The sequence below is a fragment of the Vombatus ursinus genome, unplaced genomic scaffold (assembly GCF_900497805.2).
Source record: "Vombatus ursinus unplaced genomic scaffold, bare-nosed wombat genome assembly UNPS02014830.1, whole genome shotgun sequence".
Taxonomy (NCBI): domain Eukaryota; kingdom Metazoa; phylum Chordata; class Mammalia; order Diprotodontia; family Vombatidae; genus Vombatus; species Vombatus ursinus.
Genome location: NW_020954608.1, coordinates 49,115,665 through 49,143,343, shown reverse-complemented (window position 1 = coordinate 49,143,343; position 27,679 = coordinate 49,115,665). Strand labels below are relative to the sequence as shown.

At 36.5% G+C, this 27,679-nt stretch overlaps 1 protein-coding gene across 2 annotated transcripts in view; it reads left to right on the top strand.

The window, feature by feature from the left end:
• The window catches only part of DERA (deoxyribose-phosphate aldolase), a 134,697-nt gene that overhangs the window by 33,925 nt on the left and 73,093 nt on the right, over positions 1-27,679 (top strand). For both annotated transcript variants that reach the window (XM_027838772.1, XM_027838771.1), the window contains exons 2-5: positions 1,470-1,567; positions 3,236-3,383; positions 14,273-14,368; positions 16,109-16,243. In XM_027838772.1, the coding sequence (XP_027694573.1) occupies positions 1,470-1,567; positions 3,236-3,383; positions 14,273-14,368; positions 16,109-16,243 (477 nt within the window). The remainder of the gene's footprint in view (positions 1-1,469; positions 1,568-3,235; positions 3,384-14,272; positions 14,369-16,108; positions 16,244-27,679) is intronic.

Below are 27,679 nucleotides of genomic sequence, written 5' to 3'. Positions count from 1 at the left end.
TTTTCCTTTGAGTCTTTAGTTGTTGTGGAGTTAATCTCTTCTAGGTTTTTTTGGGGGGGGGAGAAGGAACATGTTTAGATCTATTATAATTTTTCATAGATTCTATATTTTTAGCTTGTTTATCTCTCCAGCCTTAGTTTATGAATTAAGGGTTTGTGCCAAGGTTAAGCACCACACCTTCCCCTTCCTACTATACTTTTCTTTTTTTTTTTGGTGGGATGGGGCTAGTAATCAATGGTGGGGAACTTGTGGTTTTGAGGCCACATGTGGTCCTCTAGGTCCTCAAGTGCAGCCCTTTGACTGAATCCAAACTTCACAGAACAAATCCCCTACTCACGAAGAGCAATATATTTCAGTACTCGCTGAATCAGACTTTGTTCATCACTGTTCTGGAGAAACACTGGGAGATCAGGCTGATTCCATGATCATCTGGAATTGGAATTCATGCCTGATTACGCACAATGAGACTTCAGAGCAGAGAGGTGGAAGGGGGTGAAGTACAATGTCCTAAGATGTATTCTAGGTTCCTGGGCCTGTTCTAGAGTCAATATAATTAGGTCTCAAATATCTGTAGGGTTCTCTTGTATAGAGGAAGGTCCTAGAGACTTTAGAGGAACCTGAATCAGTGTTTTCTCTTGTAGTAGTGAGGATGACCAGTTGCTAGGGGAGGAGAGGATAGTTATCATTGCCTGACTTTGGCCTTCTCTCTGATGCTGACTTACAGAATAATGAATGACTTACAGAATGAGATGACTTCTCTAAAGCCTTTGTCTGAAGAACTGATGTTAAAAATGTCTCTTAACTTCCTTGATAAGTGATTTTAAAATCTCAAATCATTTAATCAGTGAAAAGTCTCTGTAAGCTACTATTGCAGGGTTCAGCTAAAGGCAGGTATATAAATAAGAATTTTTTTTTTTTACAAGCACTTAAACCCTTAGATTAACCTTGAGATTTCTAAATTATTTTTAAAGACAACAGAAGTCAGCTAAAACTACTTCAATAAAAATTGATTTTCTTTGTGGCTGATTTAGAAACATTTGTATTTTATTGGTTTAGATGGTACACCATCCACTACAGGACAGATATTTTCTCATACCCTTAAGGAATCATTTATAATATTTTGAAAAGCCTGGAATCTGCTTTTAGCTACGTATCATGGGCTTTGGCTGGACAGTTTTGTGGAGGCAGTCCAACCTACCAAACAAACACTGCACACCTGGAGGATTTTTGTGGGAGTATCCTTTGAACAACGAATAAATCACTTCAGATTGTTGTGTGGTTTTAGCCTATTCATGAAGTTGTACAGTGGATATATTTAAAAACTTTGGGTTTTTAAGAAGTCTTATGTACAGATAATATGTCATATATAGTATACATACATATTTCATGTATATACTGCATGTATATATTTACATATTTGCATGTGTATATTCGCACACATATGTCTATATATTTTTTCCCCTTCTCAGACCTCAGCTGGATTTCTAAAGTGCAAGTGAACCAGCCAGCAGTTTTAAGGCGTGCAGAGCAAATCCAAACTCGAAGAACTGTGAAAAAGGATTGGCAAGTAAGTGTTGTTGAACATTCTATATTTTTTTTGTCTTAAAATACTTAGACTCTTCCTTTAAGGTTGTAATATTGAATTTTGCTCAATATTCTGAAGCTTATATATGTGTATGTGTGTGTGTATATGTGTATGACTCATTAGTTAAGAGGAGAGTCCTGGATACATTAGAAGAACCTGAACCAGTCTTCTTTCTCGTATCCTGGAGGATTACCTATCCTTGGTCTATGATGTTTGGTTTAGAGAAAAGGTGATTGGTTTAGAGAAAGATAGCGTGTTTATGCAAAGTAAACATTTTATTACTCTTTAGTGGCAAAGCTGCAAATGACTTTGTGACATAAATTGTATTTTTTCCAAATGTACATCCATTGGCTGCTTTATATTTTAACTATATAGCAATACATTCTGAATCTGTTTAGTTACTGTTGTGGCTCTTAGTTATAAGAATTGACTTCCTTTGACCATCTTCATTTGATCTTTAGCATCTTAAGGACATGTGTTTATTTTACCTGCTTTTTTCCCCAAATAATTCTTGTAATCCAAAGAGCTCAATTTCATGAATAATGAATAAATAACTGCTTTTAACCACTCCTATTGGGTTCTAGGACCAGAGAATGTAGTCTTAATTTCATGAGATATACACAACATTTGAACCTTTTAGGAAGTTTGTGTTTGAGTCTTCTGGGGTACGATTTCATACTTCAAACTGAACCATGTTCAGTTTAAAGTTCTTGAGGTGAAATTATTCCTATAAAATATGAGTGTTATTTTTAAAGTCAAAATATAATCAAATGGAAAACCCATGGAACATCTGTGTTCAACCATTTTTTATAGTGTTTGTCATTTTAGGGGTCATAGGATTTTTTATCTGAAATGGACCTTAGAGGTCATCTAACACAACCTCCTCATTTTATGGATGAGGAAATGAGACTCAGAAAGATTAAAAGGTCAACCCAAAATCATGGAGGTAGTAGTGACTTGTGGGTTTTGAAGATAGGTACTGACTCCAAATCCATCGTTTTTTCCTTTATATCCCACATAACTGTAAACAAAGCATGACATTAAAATAAGATTGAAGAAACTTTTATATTTACTGTAATCTCATATTCTGTGTAGTGATATGGATGAAGAGGCCAGATAGGTGTAGTATAGGCATACTGCCTGACATTTAGTGGATGCTTAATAAAGGGTTAATGATTGATTCAGTGGTGATGGGGGTGGGGGAGATAGGACACAGGAGAGGTGATGTAGAAGAGGTTTCAGATTGAACTATACAGTTCAGATGTTGAGACCTATGAACTATATCTAGAGAGGTGAATAGATTTGGGGGACTTGGGTTTGAATCCTGACTCTGACACTCATCACCTTAGGCAAAGCAATATACCTAATGAGAGGGTTGGACTAAATGGCCTTCTAAGGTCCCTAGAGAGCTCTAAATCTATGATGCTATGATTCTTTGCTTTTATCTTGGTTTTCCTTGGATTTTAACTTTTAATTAAACAGTGTTTAAAGTTTAACTTTTAGGTGAACAATATAGTCTACGTCTGAATATTCTTTTGAAGTGAAGACATCAAATTTTAGCATTTATACTTGCTTATATGATTCTGTAATAATTTGACCAAAAGTGCCTTTTTTTCCTATATGATTTTTTCCTCTTTTTCCTTAAAACAGGCTGCTTGGCTTCTGAAAGCTGTTACGTTTATTGATCTCACTACACTTGCAGGTGATGACACTCTATCAAATGTTCAGAGGCTTTGTTACAAAGCCAAGTATCCAATCCGGGAAGATCTTTTGAAAGCTTTGAATATGCAAGATAAAGGTAATGCCCTCTAAAATATATAGTTTATAATGAGTAAACATGAGACTCAACTGAGTTATAAAATAAAATTATAATAATGAAAAATTCCTTTTCAACAACTAGCCTGAAGCAATGAAAGAACATTTTTTTTGGAGTCAGATGCCCTGTGTTCAAATCCCATGTCTGATGCTTAAGACTTCTATGATTTTGAGCAACTTGCTTAGTCTGGGCCTCAGTTTCTTCCTCTGTAAAATAAGGAGATTGGATGAGATGGCCTCCAAGGTCCCTTCTAACTCTACAACAATGCTATGTTATCCTACCCCGAGGCCATAAATTTCTATGCCAATGTTATTTGCCTGTCTTAATATTCATTCCCACCCCAATCTGGTAAAAATTTCCAATACATATAGCTAAATACAATGCCTGGCTGAGTTTCACTACTTTACTTCTTGAGGAAACAATTTGGTTGGTTCCTCTAGAGAATGGAGCCAGAGTTTTTCTTGTGGCACCCTCTAATACCTGTTTCTATTAGTTGTGAGATTTTTGCTTCAGAGGCAGTTTGGTGTGGTAGATAGGAAAGCTATCCTTAGAGTTGGGAAGACCCAGGTTCAAGTTCTACCTTTCACACAGACTGACTGTGGATAACTTCTTGGTAGCTTGAGCACTGTACTTGGCATCAAAAGTTTGAATCCTATCTGAAATCCTTATGAGCTGTGTGACTTTGAGCAAGTCATTTAATCTTTTTGGGCCTCAGTTTCCTCCTCTGTAAAATGAGGGGATGAGACTAGATGACCTCTTTGTGAGCCTTATGAACAGTGGCTGATCCACATTCTTAGGAGGTGTTTTCTCACTGGGTGTTACACAGATCTAGACCTCACCTCCCAAAAGCACAAGAGGATTTCTGGTGAAAGGGATAGGGGGATGTAATTCCCTCTGGAATCCCAACTCAGTTTGTTTCACCGTTAACACACAGGTAACACCATTTGTTGGGTAGGAGAACACAGGAGGGCTCCTAACACTAACAGCTATTCTAACATAGGTTCACTTTTGATCTGGTCAGACAGGAAGACGACTTCGGAGGGGTTAAATAAGCTTACTTTATTCTAGTCTAGTCTAGTCTTCTCTAAATGGTTGCTGATAATAGGAGCACCAACTCCTGCAGCATTCCCTAATCACACTTCTTGCAAGGGAGGGCAAGAATAGGAGTACAACTCCTCATTCCCTAAGCCTCAATGGGGGCTGGTTGAGGCAAACACAGATTACCCCCAAGCCTTGATGGAGGCCGATCAAGGCAGGTACATGTATTCCTCTATGCATTATCCAAATCCAAAATGGGTTCCCCACTCACTGACCAGTGGCCAATTGATTTATAGGGCAACAGACAAAGAAGGCATCTTGCCAACATCAAGCTCACAGGTTAACTTTAGCAATATTGTCATGACCTAGCACAGTGCAGGCATACATTATATCACCCCTTTAACTCTACTGCGACTGCATGGTAGAAGTTGTTTTCAACCATAATTCGTGGGAAATATCATCTAGAATCCTGGAACTATTATCTAAAAAGGAACAACAAAATCCTCCTTATACACACTAAAATTCACCTTATTTACACAGTTGATGCAGTCATAGGATTTAGTCATAAATGGTGACTTTCTAAGGTGATAATAAAGTATCTATGAAAATGTGACCATACTAGGTGATGGTCTCTAAGGTCCCTTTAAGATCTAGGGCTATGATCCTGTGATGTGAAAATTAGTCCTCTAAGTTTATCAGAAATGAAGCAATGTTATGGGTTAACCCCAAAGAAGCCATGACTCTGAGGGCCATTAAAAGGCTTTGTTTCTAGCTTGTGCAAGAAGAACAGTGACCCTGAGAGGGAACTGCTCTTGTGGAAGAAGAGGCTTTCTCTCTCTTTCTTCTCTCTATTCTCCTGATTGACCATGTTGCTTTAGGCAGTCACCTATGTGGTAGGAGACAATCCATCCACTACGGAGCTGAGATGAATGCTTGGGACAGGAATACATAGAGAGAGGTGGTCATTTGAGGTAGTTAGTGGTTTTGAGGAATGAGAACCCTGACAGAAGAGGAGATAGGCAGCTATGAAAGGAGCAGACCTTGGGAGCTCAGCTGAGCAAACCACCCAGAGATGCTGCATATAAGGACAGCTGCATGATGTGTCTATGAAGAAAGCAAGCACTAATGAGCCCTGCAAGCACTAATGAGTACCAGGTGTTGACAATTGCTTTTACTCATGTGTATGCTGCATCTACAATGGGACTCCAAGTTTAACCCCACTTTTTCTGTGGACATTGTGTGTATTTACAGGAGAGTTTATCCTAGATTCATGGGGGAATGTTTTGTAGCTACTCTTTTTACTATGCCATCTTAGTAAATGCCTTTGCTAAGAGCTAATTATGACTATTGGCTAATTGTTAATGGATAATACACTAGTTGGGTCTTTTATAAGTAGGACTAATCACTAACAAGGTTAACCCTAGAGCTTGAGCTATTTGCTCTTCCCTGGGGACCCAACCTACAAAACTGTGAATGGGAGATCAGGAATAACCCAGAGTGGAGGTAGGTTGTTACATTAGAATCATAGACTCCAATTAATAAATGATAGGAGGATATGAGCAGGCAAAGACAAAGAAATTAAAGTTATCTATAGTCATATGAAAAATGCTCTAAATCATTATTGATTAGAGGAATCAAATTAAAACAATTCTGAGGTACCACCTCACACCTATCAGATTGGCTAATATGACAGAAAAGAAAAATAAGTGTTGGAGAAGATGTGGGAAAATTTGAACATTAATGCATTGTTGATGGAGTTGTGAACTGATTTAACCATTCTGGAGAGCATTTGGAACTGTGCCCAGAGAGCTATAAAACTGTGCTCTTTTGATCCAGCAGTACCACTACTAGCTCTATATCCCAAAGAGATCATAAAAAAGGGAAAAGGACCCACATGTACAATATATTTATAGCAGCTCTTTTTTTGTCATGGCAAAGAATTGGACATTGAGGCGATGCCCCTCAATTGGGGAATGCCTGGACAAGTTGTGGTGTATGAATGTAATGAAATATTATTCTGCTATAAGAAATCATGAGCAGGATGTTTTCAGAAAAACCTGGAAAGGTTACATGAACTGATGCTCAGTGAAGTGAGCAGAACCAGAAGAATATTGTTTATGGTAACAGTAACATTGTGTGATGATCAACTATTATAGACTTAGCTCTTCTCAGCAATGCAATGATACAATTCCGAAAGACTCATGATGGAAAATGTTATCCACATCCAGAGAAAGAACTGTGGAGTCTGAATACAGATTGAAGTATACTATTTTCTCTTTTTTGTTTTTTGTTTTTTCTTTCTTTCTCGTGGTTTTCCCACTTTTGTTTTGATTCTTCTTTTACAACATGACTAATATGGAAATATGTTTAACGTGGTTGTACATGTACAACCAAATCTAACTACTTGCTGTCTTGGGAAGGGGGATAAGGGAGGGAGAAAAAATTTGAAACTCAAAATCTTATAAAAATGAATGTTGAAACTATCTTTACATGTAATTGGAAAAAAAATGCTATTAAGTGGGGGGAAAAAAGAATTATAAGCCATAACACCTAAGAGTGGGAAGAAAGACAGAAGCAATGAATTGAGCATTTATTAATCATGTTCTGTGTGCCAGGCACTATACTAAACACTTTACAAATGTAATCTTATTTGATCCTCACAATAACCATGGGAGGCAGCTAAAATTATTATCCCCATTTTACAGTTGAGTAAACTGAGGCAGAGGTTAAGTGACACCCCAGAAGAAGTCAGATCTTTCTGACTCCAGGCTCAGTGCCCTGTCCACTCTACCACCTAACTTCCTCTAAGAGGACAACTTAGGAGTCATCTGCCCATTTTATAGATGAGAACAAAGGACTTGCTCAAGCATTTAGCACTAGTTGTGGTAGAGCCAGGACTAGAAACCTCAGTCTTCTTATTCCTGATCTGTTGCTCTTTGCCATACTGCCCTTTGATTTTTAGGGACAATTTCTTCCAAAGAGGTTTGAGGTTACAGGGGAAATTTCTATGCTCCCCAATTTCCAAATCTGTTTCCTATTTCCATACAAATTAAGCCATTATGTGGCTCTGAATTAATGAGGTTGACTCTGCAACCACATGAAAATCAGTTTTATTGTTTTATGAAGGAAGGTTAAGGCATTTATTAAATACGATTTGCCAGTTACTATGCTAAGCACTGGGAATAGAAATACAAGCCAACAAGCTAGTTCTTACTCTCAAGGAACTTACATTCTAATGGGGCAAAACAACAGATAAAACAGAACCAAAAAATGAGAAGGGGAGGGCTTTAGAGTCATGGTTTGGAAATGGACAGAAAGTGAAATCATCACTCATATATACGGTATATTTTCTAAAGACTGAGTTCACAATAAACTTTTAACTGTAAAATACCAATGGGAAATGTTCGGTCATTTTATATGCCAACTCTTTAAATGATATTGAGCCATATTTTCCCCATGGGTTATATGAAGGACTTTTGAAGGGTTCATAAAGTCAGAGAATCCTTTTAAGCCAGAGGCTCTTACCCTTGTGTGTGTGTGTGTGTGTGTGTGTGTGTGTGTGTGTATGTGTGTGTATGTGTGTGTATGTATGTGTGTGTGTTAGTGTTATGGATCTATTCAGCAGTCTGGTGAAGCTTAGGGACTTCTCAGAATAATATTTTTAAATGTACAAAATAAAACACATAGGATTGCAAAGGAAGTCAATTAAATTAACAGACAGTTATGAGAATATTAAATAACAAGTTTGTGGACCCTGAGTTAAAAATACATTTCTGAGAGACCTTAGAATTTACCTAATTGTTTTACAGATGACAACAGTAAGGTCATAAATTCAAAGAATTAGAGCTGGAAGGGATTTCACATGGAAGTTACTTACCCAAGGTTTCACAGCTAAATGTAGTAGAATTGATGTCAAGGGTAGATTTTATTCCAACAATAGAAATGTTTCTTGGCTTCATAAAGCTTTATCATGATGGGTAGCATTGGAAATTTTGAGTTATTACGAGCTAGATGTAATTTATGTAGACCTAGGACTTTTGAAAACTTGATTTGTCATAGTGTTTTAATGAGAACAATGTCACCTTATACTTGTAAAATTTGGGAGTAGAATGCTATAAATAAACTATATATAATGCTATAAATAATTTTTTATTGTTTAATGAAGACTAGGGTCCATTGTTTTAGATTTTCCAGTGGGTATTCATCATAGTGATGAATTATTATTACAATTTCCATACCAGTTTCACATTCCTTCCAAGCTTAATTTGGGGATCAAAAAAGTGCAATTCTGATGTTCAAACTTAAAAGAATATTATTTTACATTTATTCCATTTACATTTCAATTTATTAGATTTGGCTTAACATTATAGCCTGTCAAAATCTTTTTGGAAGCTAACTCTCAGCCTGCGTACTGTTTCTGCCAACTTTCTGTCATTTGCAAATTTGATAAGCATGCCATCTATGACTTTATCACAGTGATTGATAAAAATGTTAACTGGAAAAGGGCCAAGCACAGATCCCTTGGGCTTGGGGGAGAGGTACACTACTGGAGACATCTTTCGTAATTGACACCAAACCATTAATGGCTACTTTTAGGGCCTGGCCATTTAATGAATTCCAAATCAACCCAATTGTACTACCATGTAGGCTACATTTCTCCATATTTTCTTTAAGAATGGCATGTGAGATTTTACCAAATGCTTTGCTAAAATCTAGGTATGTTCTATCTGTATCCTTCTGTTCTATTAGTTACTTCATAAAAAGAAATAAACTCAGTCTAGCTTAGACCTATTATTCTTGATTGTGTCATTGACTTCTTGCCATCACTATTTCCTTTTCTTATATGTGTATTATCCCAGAATATTGCCAGGAATTGAATTGAAGCTCATTGGACTATAGTTTTCAGAACCCTCTACTCTTTAAAAGAAAAAAATCAGGACATTTGCCCTTTTCTAATCTTGTGGTACCTTCCATTTTCCATGATCTTTTAGAGATCAATGAGAGTGGCTCAGCAATCACACCTGACAATATCTTGGAGAATCATTATCCTTTCTGCATCATAGGAGTTGGGGTGCAGAGCCCCCATGATCTGGAAAATTCATGTAAAATTTTTTGGCCCTCCCTTCCTACCAGAGAAGTTTGGATTTTTTCTTTTTCTTTTATGGGGTGTTTGCAGTACCTTATTGTAAAATATGGGATCAGTATTTGGTCATAGGCTCTGTGTTATCTGCAGCTTCTGCAAAACTCCTCCAAAATTCCCGTTTGATGTCTTATGCCGACTAACTATGTATCAAAGTCATGATGTGGAAGGGATAACTGTAATTCACTTAATCCTGGTGACTTGAATTTACCAAAGGCAGCTAATCAAAGATGACCTGGAGTCAGGAAGACCTGACTCAAATCTGGGCTCAGACACTAACTGTGTGACTCTGGGCAAGTCACTTAGCCCCATTTGTCTCAGTTTCTTCATCTACAAAATGAGCTAGAGAAGGAACTTTGCCAAGAAAACCCCAAATGGGGTCGCAAAGAGTCAGAGAAGACTGAAATGACTGAATAACAGCTTATATTCTTCAAAGACTGTAATCTGTGACTTGCTGCTTATAGTATCAGCTGGAAAATATTGTTGAAAATGTGGGACTTTGTCTCAGGGACAACCTTGGGATCATTAAAAGCATTTCCCAATTTTCTAAAGGCAAACCGACTTACTCATTCCCTTCTGTTCAATTCTGGGCTCAACTTGTTGTCCACAAGCAATGTATGGATGGACCAACTTGAGGAGTTACCTGTTCAACAGCACGTGATAGTCTGAATGCTAGACATTCTTTATTCATTTAATTTTTTAGTGTGGAGGGCTAGACTGTACTCTTGTGAGTGACCATGAGTCACATTTAGTGTTAGACCAGTGTTAGAGGGCTTGACATTCCTGTTTGCAGTTAACATTATACTGATTACACCTGGAGGACTTTCCCATTGATAGCAGGGATTCTCAATGTTTTTTGTGTCATAGACCCCTTGGGTAGTCTGGTGAAGCCTGTGGACTCTTCAGTATGTATTTTTAAATATATAAGATAAAATACATAGGATTAAAAGGCAGCTAGGTAGCATGCTGGGCCTGGAGTAAAGGAGGACTTGAATTCAAAGCTAGCCTCAGTCACTTACTAGCTGTGTCACCCTGGGTAGATCACTTAACTACTGTTTGCCTCAGTTTCCTCAACTGTAAAATGGGGATATTAATAGCACCTACTTTCTAGGATTGTTGTGAGGATATAAGATTTTCCTAAAGTGCCTGGCACATATTAGATGCTTAATAAATACTTTTTTTCTTCCTTCTTTCTTACAAAAGAAACCAATTATATTGAAATGAAGGTGTAACTTTTTCCCCATCCAAGTACATGGATGCAAAGGGTCTGTGGACCCTAGGTTAAGAACCCTTGTTCTATTGGAAATCCATTTTACATTTGGACTCTATAGGGTATCCTCAGTAATGGTGGCAAATCATTTTGGCAAGTATACATCTTTCTGATTTATACATCTATGGAAATTACTAATCATCAATAGGTTATCATTACATATTTAAGAGGGACTTGTATGAGTTTGCTTTTAATATATGTGTGGGAAAATTGGTTGGAAGAGAGCCTCTAAAGTGGAATTTTGCTTCACCTAATCAAATACTTCTTTAGCATTTGGATAGAATGTTGGGCTTAGGAGTCAGGAAGATCTGAATTCAAATTCAACCTGGCTGTGTTACTCTTTGTGTGTAAGGTGGCATAGATCCATTTTGATAGAGGCAGCCAGGATCCATGGCCCATAAACACTAACACTGTGCTGACACATTATTATATAACCATAGATCATGTAAACTTATGAGCTTAGCTTGTAAACATCAACACTGTGCTTGCTCCTTGCTGACACATTATGTGACCACAGATAATGTAAACTTATGAGCTTATTGTTGGCATGCTGCCTTCTTTGTGTTTCTCTGTATGTTAAAGGAGCACTGGTCAATAAGTGCAGATGCTCCTGTACCTTGTCTCACCGGCCGGGTGAGATAAAGTAATATTAATCCCAATCTGTGGTCTTCACTGTCTTATTTGGTCTGGCTGGATCCAGTGTGAACATGATAGAGGATGGAGATGAGGAGCTCCTGCATTACACTCTTGACAAGTCACTTAACCTCTGTCTCTGTCAGTTTTCTTAGCTGTAAAATGGGGATAATAATTGATTATATCTCCCAGAGTCATTGTAAAGATCAACTGAGATAATATTTATAAAGTGCTTAGCAAAATGCCTGGCATATAGGAGGCATTTAATAAAAGCTTGTTTCATTCCTCCCTATTTTTTCAATCAGCTGTATGATTGTGGAAATATAATCTATAGAATCTTGGTTGCGAAAGTCTCCCTGTTTTCAAGAAAGTCACTAGGGAAAATAATTGATTTGTGTGCCAGCATGTGTTGTACAGAATAGGGAGATATTTGCTACAAGGAACTTGATAAAAACCTGCAAATAAAATAAGCATATATTTTATTACATGGTGACTTTAGTGCAAAGGTATAGGAGGATAGTGAAAAATATATATACCACATAAACACTTTCCTTGGACCAAGGACCACAAAGGGGTCTGTGACACAAAAAAGGTTGAGAATCCCTGCTGTCAATGATAAAGTCCACCAGGTGTAGTCAGTAGAATTGTTAACTGCAAACAGGAGTGTTAAGCCCTCCTAAATGAGACTCATAATCACTCACAAGAGTTCCATGAACACTTTCCTACTTGAGAAATAGGTTTGGAGGCTCTGGCTATGAAATAAACTAAATAGCATCATTAAAAATGAATTTTTTTTGTCGGTCAACAAGCATTTAATAAGGGCCTGTTATGTGCCAGGCATTATGAAAAGCATTGAGGATACAAAGAAAGGCAAAAACAAACAAATGAGCAAACAATACCCAGAAAGGAAAAACAACAACAACAACAACAACTGGTTGTGACTGTGGAAATCATTTCCAAATAAATTTTCTCTGTGCAGTCAGACTACCAATTTATATTAGATAACAGGTAAAAAAATAATTATCGAAGTAGAATAAATAATTAATATGAGATGACTTAGTGTGCAGCTGAGGCAACTCCACCCAGACCTATTTAGTTACGTTCATGATGCTGAAAAGTAGGAAACGTATAATAGAGCAGACTTGACACAGACTATTACCATTTCCTAAAGAAGCTTTACCAGGGTTTATTGATTACTACAACAAAGAGAACAAATGATTCTAAAATTAACTCATTAAGCCAATACTTGATGTCCTTGCCAAGCAGAGATATGAAAGCCAAGGGCAACACTGGTTTAGAGTATACATTCATTTTTAAGATCTTGTAGAGTAAAGCAGTAGAAAAATATGAATAGTATAGCCTCACGAAATAGAATGGAGTCCATGAAAGAAAGAAAAGTTTATAGAAACTTTAGATGAGACACTCATCTAAGCAAAGTCATCCTGAAGATGTGTAAGGATGAAACTAGAAAATGGATAATAGGCAAAAAAAAAATCTTTACAAATTTATATAACATTTTTTTCTTTTTACTCTGACTGACAGTGAAGTTACCTTGTTAATACTCTAACATCACAGATTTGTATGTGCTATATGAGGAAGTAGAAGTGGATATGGGCATTTCTTTTCCTTTAGAAATCAAAGATGGAAAAAGTAGAGCAGACCAAGTATAAACGGAATCTTTGCACAGGGGATGACACATTTTTGAGGGTATTGAAGGATAATTTTAAAAAGTATCTGAAAGAAGGGAGAATACACAGATCCTGCTGAAGGGTCTGGTCAGGGAGAGCTAATACTAGAGCAGCTTATCTCCTACACTCTCCAGATTCCCTGGGCCACCCAGATCCCATGGAGTTAAGCAGGAAGAGTCATCAGTGGACTGGATTCTCTAACTCCTTTCTCTTTCCTCATCCTGTGAGCACCTGAGTCACACAGACTTCATCCAGGGAAGCCAGGTGGGAAGGATTACATAGCTGTCCAGACCAATTGGATAAGTTGGGGGGGTCATCAAATTATACATGTATGGTAAAATGGAAGACTATTAGGGCATACCATCTTCTCTGCTACTGTATCCTAAGGTGCTCTAGGTCTTACCATCTGTCCAGGTGAATCAGCCTTGTTTATATCTTCTTTCAATCTATATCCTTTCCAAATCTATTTGTTGGTGAATTCCCCATGCATCCCCATAGGTCTCTAGGTGGCTCCATTTTCTCCTTATCAGCATAATTTTTGCTTGTCTTTTCATAATTTCATTTTTAAGAACTTTGCATCTCTCTTGGACCTACTTCCCTGATAAAGGCTAAGATGAAATGATCATTTACTCCCGAGGTTCCTTTCACATCTATTTTAGCAACTGGTATTTCTTAGAATCAAGTCCTGAATAACAGTTTCGTCACTTCTGCCTTTTGAAGGATAAAACCCATTCAGGCAGGTCACAGATTTATCAGCTGCTCTGATTTTGCCAGAGAAAGCATGTCAATGGAGGTGCCTTTTTGTCATTACAGTTGATGCTTCCCTTCCAGGTTTGGAATTGGTTTCTCAAATTCCTCATATATTTTCTCTTTCTTTTCCCCATGTAATTCCATGTAACAATATTACTCCTAATTTTACCCCATCTCAATCCTCACTCAAATATTTTCCATTAAGTTTTTCTCCTTTGGTTCCTGGATTTACTCACATGAGTGTGTATTCTGAGACCACATTTGTCCTTGAAAAAATTCTGAAAGGAGAGGTCTTAAACTTGGTGTAGAATGTGTTCATTAAATTTACAAAACTTGACTTTTTCCTTTTTAGGCATCACCACAGCAGCTGTTTGTGTTTATCCTGCTCGTGTGTGTGATGCTGTAAAGGCACTGAAAGATGCAGGCTGTGATATTCCAGTGGCTTCAGGTATGATTTAAATATATATATATATATATAATATATATATATATATACACACATATATGTATATATGTGTGTGTGTGTGTGTGTGTGTGTGTGTGTGTATGTATGCATATGCACTCTGAATCACAAAACTTAGATCCATCTATATAACTATGGTAGAAGGCAGCATAGAATAATGGTTAGAAGGCTGGTCTTAGAATAAGGAAGACCTGGGTTTAAGTCCTTCCTCTGACACATATTAGGTGTATGATCACAGAAAAATCACTTAAAGTCTCAAAGCTATGGGCAACTCTCTGGGATTATAAGTTACCACTGAGTTAATAATCTGTATCAATAGAAGTGGGTTCCATGGTTGGAGTTCCTCACACTGATGAAATCAGAAGTCTTTATCTTTCCCCCACCCACAAATCAAACTATGGAAACTGTTATTTGCCTGATATGTTCAAGGAGATATTGATGCAGTATGACATAATATTTGTTATGTGGGATGTATTTCTTAGATGACATTATTTCATACAAAATTGAAAAAATCCTGAAGATGTGTATCAGCTTAACGTGTAATTGAAAGCCAAGTCCAAGTTGTTGTCAGGTTTGAATTCTGCATGTCTCTAGACTTCCATCGAACCTATAGTTCTACATTCTGTGAGATGTTATCACAATATGAGTAATTTACAATGTTTATATAGTACTGCCTTTTTCCTCGAGGGGTCCCAAGGCACCCTGCAAATAAAGGCCCATTTCTCTCTTTATCGTACACCCTTGTGGAGCTGAATTTCTTGGAAGCCTGTCTCAGAGATCTTCATTCAGCCTAACTTCTTAGAATCTGGTACAGGGTGAGAAATAAGCTACCTATTGAGAAATTCTTTCCTTTCTTCATAGAAAAAGCACACTTTGCTCTAAGGCAGCAAACCAAAGTTATTTAACGCTTTGAAGTAAACACCATGAATTAGCTTTGAAAGTAGTGGAAATAACAGGAAAAGTAAATAACAGAAGTAAAAATGCACACAAGACCCCAGGTTTCTTCCCTGCTCCCCCCAACTGATTTGAATTTTTACATGTTCTCTGCATTTTTGTAACATGCCTTTTTGATGTATACATTAGAGGTACTTTGTGTCTTCCCACATAGCTGCATTTATTTGCATAGTCCCCTTTTTTATTTCCTACTCCCTCCACAATTTTGAGTCAATATGTGATTCATTTTTTTTTCCTGCATAATTTCTTTCTCCTATGCATCTTGTATCTGCTTGGCAGGCTGCTGTGATTATTAGTGGCGGAAATGGCAACGGTATTTCTTAAAGAGCAAGCTGAAGAGGTGAGAAGAGGAAATATAATCATATATGGTGGGTCAACTTGACCCAGCATAAGAGCCCAAATTATTGACCATGAATTGTAATAATTACTCTAAAGAAAAAGATGAACAACACATTTTTGCTATGAAAATTGTTTTCTCTTCTACTTTGGTCAGAACATTTCTATACATTGTAGTAAAATTTTAGGTTTTTCAAGAGATGTTTAGAATCATTAAAATGTCTAAGGAAGATTTTGTTTTTTCCTTTCACATTTACTTCAAGGACCACATGCATATGAAATTTTGAAGAATTATATCTCTAGGATGATGGTTTAGCCACGTTCTAGCAACGTACTAGTTTTCTTCTGCTAATTATAGTTGGAAAATTTCTTTGTGAAGGGATAGATCTGTTAACTTTTTTGTTTGTTTGTTTGTTTGTTTTTCCCTTTTAATAGTGGCCACTGGCTTTCCAGCTGGGCAGACTCATTTGAAAACTCGATTGGATGAGATCAGATTGGCCATCGAAGATGGTGCTAAAGAAATTGATGTGGTAATTAATAGATCTCTGGTGCTTACAGGTCAATGGGAAGGTATGTATTCATGCCTGCTTAAGTTAAGAATCACAAATTTGCATCTTTGACATAGGTGAGGTTTTTAGTGAATGGCAATATGGTAACACAGGACTAATAATGCGAATTTCTAGGTTTTATCCTTGTCTCTGCCACTTAATGCAAATCACTGGACTTTTCTCTGTCAGTTTCCTCATCATTAAAGTGGGGATAATAATCCCTGTCTGCCTCATAGAGTTGTAAAAATTAAATTTTGCCAAGTATGTGAATATATTTTTAAAAATTATATTTAAGATATTGCTATTTTAAATGATCACCACTGTCTTATGCTTAAAGACAGACCCTAGCTCCCAAGTGTTACCTTAGAGTGTAGTATTTTTTAAAAAAAATGTATTTTTATGACAATATTTTCCAAATCCAGGTATCCCAAAAATCTTAGTTCAGTTTTGAGCTTTAATAGCTTAAAGCTTAAAATTGTACTACAACTTTTGGTATACCTTGTATATTCCCTCCCTACCTCTATCCCAAGAGCCATTACTTGTAATAAACAATATTAAAAAAAAGGAAAAACAAAAGTGAGCAAAATCAACTGATATGTCATCTGAGTTTGAATAACTGCTTGCTGACTGACTGACTATGCAACATTTCACACCCAGCATCCCTCATCTATACAAAGAAGGGAAAGAGGTACATTTTTTCCACAGTCAGCCTTCTTGGTCACTATAATCACATAATTTTAGTTCTATTTATTTTACTCTGCATTATTTCATATGTCTTCCAATGTTTCTCTGAATTCTTCATGTTCATCGTATATTATAGTGAAAAACATTTGCAACATTTTGTTTAGCAATTTTCTCAATTAGTGAAAATCTATTTTGTTTGACATTTTTTGCTACTACAAAAAAATACTGTCCAAAAATATTTTGTTGTATATAGGAGCTTTTTCTCTGCCTTTGGCCTCCTTGGGCCTATGCATAAGAGTGTAATCTGTAGGTTAAAGGGTATGGATATTTTAGGCATTTTTGTATTTCCTTTCCAAATCACTTTGGAATTGGTTGGAGCAATTCACAGCTCCACAGCAATATATTAGGGATCTTGTCTTTCTACAACAATGTTGATTATTCCACCATTTGTCACATTTTCCACTTTTCTTGGTGTGAGATGAAACGATGTAGTTATTTGATTTTCATATCTTTCATTAATAGTGATTTGAAGCAATTTTTCCTATAGTTAGGTTTGTAGTTCTTTTGAGAACTGTTTGTTGGTATCCTTGAATACTGATCTAATATATTTGCTACAAAGATTTCCCCTCGTTGTCAATTCTTTTTTTATCCTAGCTGCATAGATTTTGTTCATACAAGAGTTTTACAGTTTCATATAATACAAATTATCTTTTTTCATCTTTTGTGATCACCTCCAAAGAGAGAGCATTACATATTACCTTTAAACCTCTCTAATGTTTTGAGAAGCAAGGAAAGTTAGCACAAATCCAGATACCTTGACCATTTCTAAATAACTTTTAGGTGTCCTAACAGTATCAGTCAACTCAGCCACAAATGAAAACAAAAAGAAATCTGGTCAGCCACACTGTTACAAGATGAAGGCTGCCTTGACATCAGGTATTTTTTATTTCTAGGTCAAAGCAGTCTGAGGGGCAAGAAAAATATGTACATGTTGTCTTTCCCTGAAATATTAGAGGATTCATGCTGTAGTAGAAAAATCTCAGAGACTTAAAATTATCTGACAGATATTGCATTATAGCAGAAAGAACACTAGAGAATAAGGAAGAAATGTTTCAGTGTATAGTATTTGAATAGGAGAATATCAGTGAGAGTAACTTAAGCATAGAATTGAGGGCATAGTAAATGGATACTAATTAGAAAAGAGCATAATAAAAATTGTTATTCAGGTTAAAAGATTGCATGGGAATAGAGCTGACAGTGTGGGGAGGACTTTGGAACCATACACTTCTCCAGGCAGAGAGAGGGAAGGGTCAAAGGTAAGGAGGAAATAAAGGCATTATCAATTTAATAAACTCAAAAAACTTGTAATAAGGTAGGTAAGTGGGAGGTGGGGGGAGTGGGAAAGTAAGAAAGGAGAGTAGGCCTTGAAGGAAGACAGATCAAATTAGTGTAAACAAAACTAATTATGGGATACTAGTAATTACTTAAAAGAAGAAAAATGAATCAATAAAAAAAATTCAAATCTGACAATTATAATAATCTTTAAATTGAATGGATTAAATTCCCTAATAAAGAGATAGATGTCAGAATGGATCTGAAACAGAAACCAACAATTTGCTATATGTTAGAAATTAAGAAAAGAACAGGCACAGAATGAGGAATTTTAACAAAATTTAGTATGTACTTGGTATTCTAAAAAAGCAGGATTTGTAATCATGCTATTACACAAGACAAAAAATAAAAATTTGTATTATCAAAAGAGATAAATAGAGAAGCTACATTATGCTTAAAAGCAAGAGAAAATGATGTAGTATTATTAAATGTGTGTACCAATTGATACAACATTTACACTCATAAGGAAAAAGCTAACTGGATTGAAAAAAAAAGGACAATTCAATTATTATAGGAGACTTTAATGTTATTTCAAAGCTGGATAAATCTACCTGAAAGATAAGCTAAAAAGGAAATATATAATGAAACAAACTAAAAAAATAGATTTGAAAGACTTATGGTGTCTTCTGAATGAAAGCACTAAAAAAATTCATGTTTCTCAGTACCCCGTGATACCATTGTAAAAATAAAACAGAGAGATTATTCCCAAGTATAAAGGGGAAAAACATTAAATACATTCTTTAGAGAGCATAATATCAGCTAAACATAATTAACACAGGGAACAAAACCAAAAAAAGATTCATACCTAAATAGAGACTAAGGAACAACCACCTGAATAATGATTGAGTCAAAGAACAAATCATAGAAACAATAACTTGTAAAAGAGAATGATCACAATGAGTTAATGTACAAAATTTTTGTGATACAACTAAAGCAGTCTTCAGAAGGTAAATTCCCTCTGACAACATATATTGACTAAGTTTTTTTTTTTAAGAGTGGGTTAAAGAACTGAGCCTACATTTAGAAAAGCATTAAGCACAAAATTATCACAAAAGAGTAAAATTTTCAAACTAGGGGAGAAAAAGATAAAATGAAGGAAAAAACCCTTCAGAAATGATAAATCTAAAAACTGCTTTATAAAAAAGACTAAAACAATTGATAAACCTTTAGCTAACCTGATTTTTTTAAGTATAAAAGCAAATTCCTGAATTAAAAAATAAGTGTAATATTCACAGTGAACAGAGAAGAAGTAGAAACAATGTCTACAAACTGCTATAGTTATTTGGCAAATAAAACTGGCACAAAAGAAATGGATGATGATATAGAGACATAAAATACCTAAAGAAAACAAGAAATAGTAGTCTTAAACAATTCCATCACAGAAAATGAAATTGGACAAACCATAAATAAGCTACCAAGGTAAGGCATCAGAAGTTGGGGAGGAGAATTTCTGGTCTAGACAGATTTACAAATGAATTCTATAAAATGTTTAAAATGACTCTTTATCACATTCTGAATAATTGATAAAGAAATCACTCTATCCAACTCTTCAGTGAGACAGATGTGGTCCTAATACTTAAACCAGGGAAGAATAAAGCAGAGAATGAGAGCTTTAGATAAATTTCTCTAATGTACAAATGGTGCAAAACTTTTACATAAAACCTAGTTAAAAGATTGTAAGTAGATATCAATATAATTATTCATTATGATTGAGTTGGATTTATATCAGAAATGAAAGTGGTTCAGTGTTACAAAAACAGTATAATTAATCATAATAAAACATGTAATTATATGAATGGATACAAATATTGTCAAAATATAGCACTTATTTATCATGAAAAACATAAGAATGGAAAGGCCCTTTTTAATGTGATTAAGAGTATATCTTGAAAATCAAAGATAACATTATTTGATGAGGAGAAATACTAAAAACTTTCCCAAGAGCAAGGATGTCTCCTTTCCCCTTTATTATTTGACAAATTTCTAGGATTGCAATTTTAGCAATGCAACAGGAGAAAGAATTTTAAAGACGTACATTTTGGCAAAGAGGAGATAAAATTTACTTAACGATTAACTTAGAAAACCTCAGAGAAACAGCAAAAAAACTATTTGTGCTTTGGTAAATGTAGAAGGACCAAAAAAAAAAAAATAAATCCACAATGTCAATATTTCCATAAATAGTAATAATAAGCCCTGGGAGAAAGATAGAAAATGAAATCCTATTTCAAATAACTACAAAATGCATTTATTTTGGGATTTAACCTACCAAAGACTTAAAAAATACAATTATAAGATGCTTTTTATATAAAAATAAGTGAAGAAAAACTAATAGTGGGATAGTTTAGTTATTGCCCATAGTCTGGCCATGCCAATATAAGGAAAATTACCAGATTACCAAAATTAATTTGCACATTTAATCCCATTCCAATCAAATTACAAAAGTGATCTAGAGAAGGAAATGGCAAACTACTCTAGTATCTGTGCCAAGAAAATCCTAAATGGGGTCACAAAGAGTTGGACACAACTAAAACAACTGAATAATAACAAATAGTGGAGAAATGACATGATCAGGGTAAGAGCAGTTGTACAAAGTCTTGGTTTCTCCACCTGTTCCTCCAGGATGGTTGGAAGATATTATGGCCTGGTCCCACAACTAGAAGATGGCAATGGCCAGGGCTCCTTCCATCTTTGGGAATGGGAGCAGACTGAGTGGTGTTGAATTCATTCATTCATTCATTTATTTATTTTTGGTAGGGAAGCTAGGTGGCATAATGGTTAGAACATCAACACCTAGAGTTAGGAACATGAGTTTAAATCTGGCCTCAGACATTTACTAGCTGTGTGACCTTGGGCAAGTCACTTAACCCTGTTTGCCTCAGTTTCCTCATCTGTAAAAGGAGCCAGAGAAGAAAATGAGAAACTATTCCAAGTATCTTTGCCAAAACAAACAAACAAACAAACAAAAAACTGAAACAGGTTACAAAGGGTTGTCCATGACAGAAATGACTGAACAATAACACACTATAGAGCTAGACACTATAATCACAAAATTCTTTTGGTGCAGTAAAAGTTATAGAATATCAAGAGGAATAATATGACCACCACAAAAGAATAAAGGGAATATAACATATCTACATCTCAATTCTAAAGCAATAATCATTAAAACTTTTATAATGATAAAAAAAATAGAAAAGTAGATCTGTGGAAGAGACCACATAAATAAAAATCAGAAGCAAGTAAACTGTTCAGCCCAGTGTTTGTTAATTCTAAGAACATAAATTCCTGGGGAAAGAATTACATAATTGACAAAAACTTCTGGGAACACTAGAAAGCAGCTTGGCAGAAAATAGGTTTAAACCAGCACTTATACCACGTGTCACAATACCACAATAAGTTTGTAATAGATACATGAATTAAATATCAGATGGTCGAATAAAAAAAAAAAGAGGGAAATGGCGGGAGGTACCTTTCACACCTATAATTAGGGGGAGAATTCTTAATCAAATAAGAAATACATGTGATCATAAAAGAGAACATAGTAGATTTCAGATTCATAAAATTAAAGGGCCATGGGAAGAGAGTCATAGTGATACGCTGTTGAAGCCATGTATTAGTCCAGCTGTTTTGGAAACCACTTTGGAATTATATAAGACAAGTGGCTAAATTACTTACACCTTTTGATCCAGAGTTTCTACTATGAGTAATATTTCCTTAAGAGGTCAAAAATAGGAAAAAAAAAGGGGGGGGGGCTCATATAGACCAAATTGTCATTATCGGCACTTTTTTTTATTTTAATTTTTTATTTTTAGGCAATTGGGGTTAAGTGACTTGCCCAGGGTCACACAGCTAGTAAGTGTCAAGTGTTTGGTCTGAGGCCGAATTTGAACTCAAGGCCTCCTGACTCCAAGGCCAGTGCTCTATCCACTGTGCCACCTAGCTGCCCCTCGGCACTTTTTTTGTGATAGAAAAACAAAAAGTTGGAAGCAGTTATCCATTGACTGGGGAATGGCTAAACAAATATTGAGAAATAGGAATAATATGCTGTTAGAAACAAGAAATATGAGACATTCGGAGAAACAATGGACTGACACATAGTAAGTATAACCATGAGGACAATATAAACAGTAATTGTAATTTTGTAAACAAAAAAGGAGTACCAAAAACAAAGTTGAACTCTGACCTGGAGAAGAGATAAGGAAATACCTTTTCTCAAGGTAGAGAAATGGGTGTCAGAATTTTGCACATACTGAGATCTGCAGGTAGTTACTGTTTTGTTGAATTGCTTTTCTTTCTCACAAAGGAACATTAATTTAGTGTTGATAGAGGTTTATAGTTGGAAAGGACAACAAAAGACAATAAAACTTTTTTTCCCCCTTTTTAAGGGATTATAGGTTCTAGCACCAGACCTGCCACTAACTATCCTTGAGCACATAACATCACCAAATAAATAAACAGATAAAATAGATTAAAACAAAACACTTCTGGATTTGGAGTCCAGGGACTTAACGTCCTTGGTATATGGTCTACTACTTATTTGCTACCATTGTGACCTTACTGAATTCTTTTGACCTTTTAGCCTTAGTTTGCTCATTTGTAAAATGAGCAGATAAGATGAGGACCTTCAGTTTTTCTTGCAATGTTAAATCTATTATCTCATTTTGAAAGGATATATCTTTCAAACGTGGACTGTTTTGCTAATTGCAATGAACAAAAACAAGTGTAGCTGTGAGAGAAACGCTGAGAGAGCTAGCCATAGAAGGATCAAGGTAAATAAGGTTTTGCTGTTCTTTTTTCCTATCACTTAATTTGTATGACTGCTATAAGGACTTGGAAGTTCATATCTGGAAAATCTTAATTCTAGAACTGCTGGGTGACTAGAGGACAAATATATATTGCCTAGTTGTGGCTTGACTGGCATAAAAGAGGATTTTGGTTTAACACCATAAGATAGAAATGAAGTATCTCATTGAGGTGACCTTGCTTTCAACCAGTAGGATAGATCATGAGGGAGACAGCTCAGGAGAGCTCAGAGAGTTTAGAACTTAGAAGAGCAGATCACAGAGTAGCCAGTAGAAAAGTAGCCCTGATCATCAGTGAATTGTTGTATAAATAATAATCTATAGACAATGAAAGACACAAAGAATATTAAGGCCCCTAGTTCAGAGGGAAGTTGCCCTGGGTACCAATGCTTACTAAAGGGTTCTTTATACTTGTGCCTTCCTGCTATGGTTCTGTAAGTTTGTGTCCATTCTTCCCCATGGGCACTATGTGTATGGGTGGGAGAGTTTTTGGTCGTCCTTCCTTTTTAAAGAGGACCAATGGTATCATAGGGTGATGTGTTCAGTTGCACGTGAATTGGATTTAAGCGAGGCAGAGTTGCACGAAGTCATCAACCTCGCTCTCTTTTCCAGAGTCATTGAAGTCCAGTGACCAGACGGAAGTCAGGATGATTGGCAATGGCCTGGGATGTAGTGAATGACCTTGGCATCTTCAATGTCTGACCAAGCTCTAAGCACTCCACAGTGTCTGCTTCAGCTGCCTTCATGGCCAGTGGAACAAATTTTTCTCACCCACCCATTCCACCAGAGAAAATTTTCACATTTGGCATAGACATTCCCCTAACTCAACAATGGGCTTGAGGCCTATTGGTTACCCTCAACCTGCTTTTGCCCTTCTGCCAAGATGGTTTTACCGGGCTGTAGCCTCTGTGCATGCTACAGCTTCTTGGAGGCACAGGTGAGAGTTGGATGACATGTGGACACCAAAGGAGGATAAGCAGCCTTCAAAAGGGCTCTGTAAGCCCTCACACCAGAGGTTGTAATCCCATATTTATGGGTGGAAAGTTGCATTATTATTTTTGCTTTGTCTTCTGTTTAGTAAATAAATGCCTTGGATTAAGAGTTAATGGAGTTTGTCTTGGTTCAAGTAAACAAGCAAATCAAGGAACTCCTACATACCAGACACTGTGTTAAATACTGGGGATACAACAAAAGGTAAAACATCCCTGCTTTCAAGGAGCTCACAGTCTAATGGAAACAACTATGTGCAAACAAGTTATATCCAGGATAAACTAGAGATAATCTCAGAGGGAAGACATTAAGAAGTATCATCAAAAGCTTCTTGCAAAAGGTGGGATTTTAGCAGAGATCTGAAGGAAGCCTGGGAAGCTAGGAGACAGTGATGAGAACGGAGAGCATTCCAGGTGTAGAAGACAGTCAGTGAAAATGCCCAGAGTCAGGAGATGGAGTATTTATGGTAGAAACAGCCAGGAGGTCAGCATCACCACATTGCAGAGTGCACGGGGAAGTGGGGAATAAGATGTAAGAAGACTGGAGAGATAGGAGAGGATCAAATTGTGAAGGGCTTTGAAAGGAAAACATAAGATTTTGTATTTGATCCTGAAGGTGATAAGGGGGCCATTGGAGTTTATTGGATTGTGAGGGGGTGGGGAATGTAGCATAGTCAGACCTGTACTTTTAGGCAGATTACTTTGATAGCTGAGTGGAGGATAGACTGGAGTGAGGAGAAGCTTGAAGTAGAGAGACCAGCCTAGTAATCCAGGCATGAGTTAATGATGGCATGCACTAAGGTGGTAGCAATGTGAGAGGGGAAGAGGAGACATATGCATGAATTGTTACAAAGGTAAAATCAATCGTTGTTGTTGTTCAGTCATTTTTTTTTCAGTCATGCCCAACTTTTTATTACCCCATTTGGAGTTTTCTTGGCAAAGATACTGGAATGGTTTGCCATTTCCTTCTCCAGCTCATTTTACAGATGAGGAAACTGAGGCAAACAGGGTTAAATGACTTGCCCCAGGTTACACAGCTAGTAAGTGTCTGAGGCCAGATTTGAAATCAGGAAGACGAGTCTTCCTGACTCCAGGCCCAGCACTCTATCCACTGCACTATCTAGCTACTCAAAATTAGTAAGTGTTGGCAACAGATTACATATGGGTGTTTAAAGAAAGGAATCGAGGATGATACATAGGTTTTGAGCCTGGTTAACTGGAAGGACAATGATAGCACCAACAATAATAGGAAAATTAGGAAGAGAGGAGGTTTTGGGGAGAAAGATAAGGAGTTCAGTTTTGAGCATGTTGAATTTAAGATGTCTATAGAATATGTAGTTAAATATGGAGGTCAGCAGAGAGGATAGATCTGGACAAATCTGAAAACAATCTATCTAGAGATGATAATTGAATCCATGGAATCTGGTGAGATCACCAAGTGAAACAGAGTAGAAGGGAAAAGAGAAGAAGGCCTAAAACAGAGCCTTGGGGGACATCCACAGTTAGCAGGTGTAGCCTGGAAAAACAGCCAGCAAAAGACAAAGAGCAGTCTGGTAGGAGAATCAGAACCAGAAGAGAGCAGTATGAAAACCTAGAGAGAAGAGAGCATCCCAAGGAGCAGTTGGTGAGCAGCAGTATCAAAACCTGCAGAGAGATCAAGAAGGATGAGTTCTAAGAAATGGCCATTAGATTTGGCAAATTAAGAGATCTTTGGAAAATGTGGAGAAAGTAGTTTCATTAATTTCTTAAGTGGGAAGTCCATGGTATGGGGTTAGGAGCTATAGTGTACACTTAATTGTAGGAGTGTAATTCCCCTACTGGGCTTATTTCTACCACTTTGAGGGAGTAAGTTATAGTTATGGGAGCTTTCTCTGCGACACCATGCTAATCTGCTAAAGTTCAAATGCAGGTTGGGGTGTGCAAGTTAACTTAGAGGGCTGAGGTGGAGGTAGGTACCGTGCATACCCATGCTACCTATGCTGTTTTCATAAGCATTCCTAGTTCCCTAGGAAGTATCTTTTGGAGTTTTGCCCAGGATTTTGGGGCAGGAGTTTGTGAACAGTCCTCTCTCCCTTAAGCTGTATGGATTCTCAACAAAAATTTTGGGGAATTTTAAAGGAAGAGAAGAGAGAGGAAAATACCTACTATGTGCCAGACACCATACTAAGTGCTTTACACATATCTCTTTTGATCTTCACAACTCAATGAGATAAGTGCTATTATTATTATTTTTCTTATTTTACAGTTGAGGAAACAGGCAGACAGAGATTAAGTAACTTTGGGGTCACACAGCTAGGAAGTGTCTAGAGTCGGATTTGAACTCAGGTCTTCCTGGCTCCAAAACTGAACACCTAACTTGAGGCTTTCTAGCAATCTCATTTGATAGATAAGGAAACTTGAGATCCAGAGAAATTAAATTGCTTGCTCTACAGAGCTATTTAGTGGTAAAAGCAGGAGTAGAACCCTTGTCTCTTGACATCCATTCTCCAACTCTGATCACACCATATTGTTTCCTGCTGAAATAAACAGCAAAAGAGTACTAATTTGCATTCTTGGAAACGGCTTTGGAACAACAAAAAATGATTTTTCCCCTGTTGTAGCCACTGTATAACCTATATTTACTTTTTTTTTAAACCACTTGGTAGAATTCGGCGAAATGCTGCTGCTGATGTTTAGAGGAAGAAGGGTAGAAAATCATGAATCAGACAGGTGCTGAGAGTAACAGAAAAAGAAAGTGAAATCAACAAATGAACAGTCAGCAAAACATGAAATACGGATGCTTTTCTGGAGCCAGTGATCGAGCAGGTTGTCAAAATTGTAGGTGGAAAAAATTGGGAACTGTTTGTGTCACTAAGATGGGACTCATAGAATCTTAGGGAAGTTTAGAGTCTTAGAGTTGAAAGAGACTGATTGTGTCCAAACCCTGCCTGTAGCAAATATTTCTTCGATTGAAGAATTCTTTCTTTAGTGATGAAGAGCTCACTACCTACTGAAACATTGCATTCTGCTATTGGATAACTGATTCCTTGAGCTGCGGAAAAATCAGTCTTCCTATACCTTGCACCCATTGATCCTAATATTTCCCTCCTTGGTCAAGAAAAGACAGAAATAATTACTATCATCACTTCAGATTTGAGTGTAGATGCTTTTTTGAGTTTGTGCTATAGAGTAACAATTGTGAAATAGAAAAGACTTTCCATGAATTTATTATCACTGAAAATAAGACGCTAGACCAGTAGGAGATGTTAGGGGCTACAAAAAGTAGGTATTGGAATTAAAAGAGATAACATAGCCAGCATGGTATTAGTTTTTCCTCTTGAAACCATTCACAAACCTATCAAGTTGCCAACTTATATGAAATTTTCATGCATTCTAGGTGAAGTGGTATTTTGCATGTGTGAATCCACAGTTTTCCCCAGCAGTCTTTCACTACTTCTTAGCATAAAACATTATTCATTCTAGGAAAGTACTATCTGTCCAGCTGTTTCTTTCACTATAATTAAGAGAGAAATTCTTTGTTTTGTTTTTATTAATTTGTCTAGATTTTTAAGGACGTGGAATTATTAATACCATGCATGCGTTTTGGTAAATGCA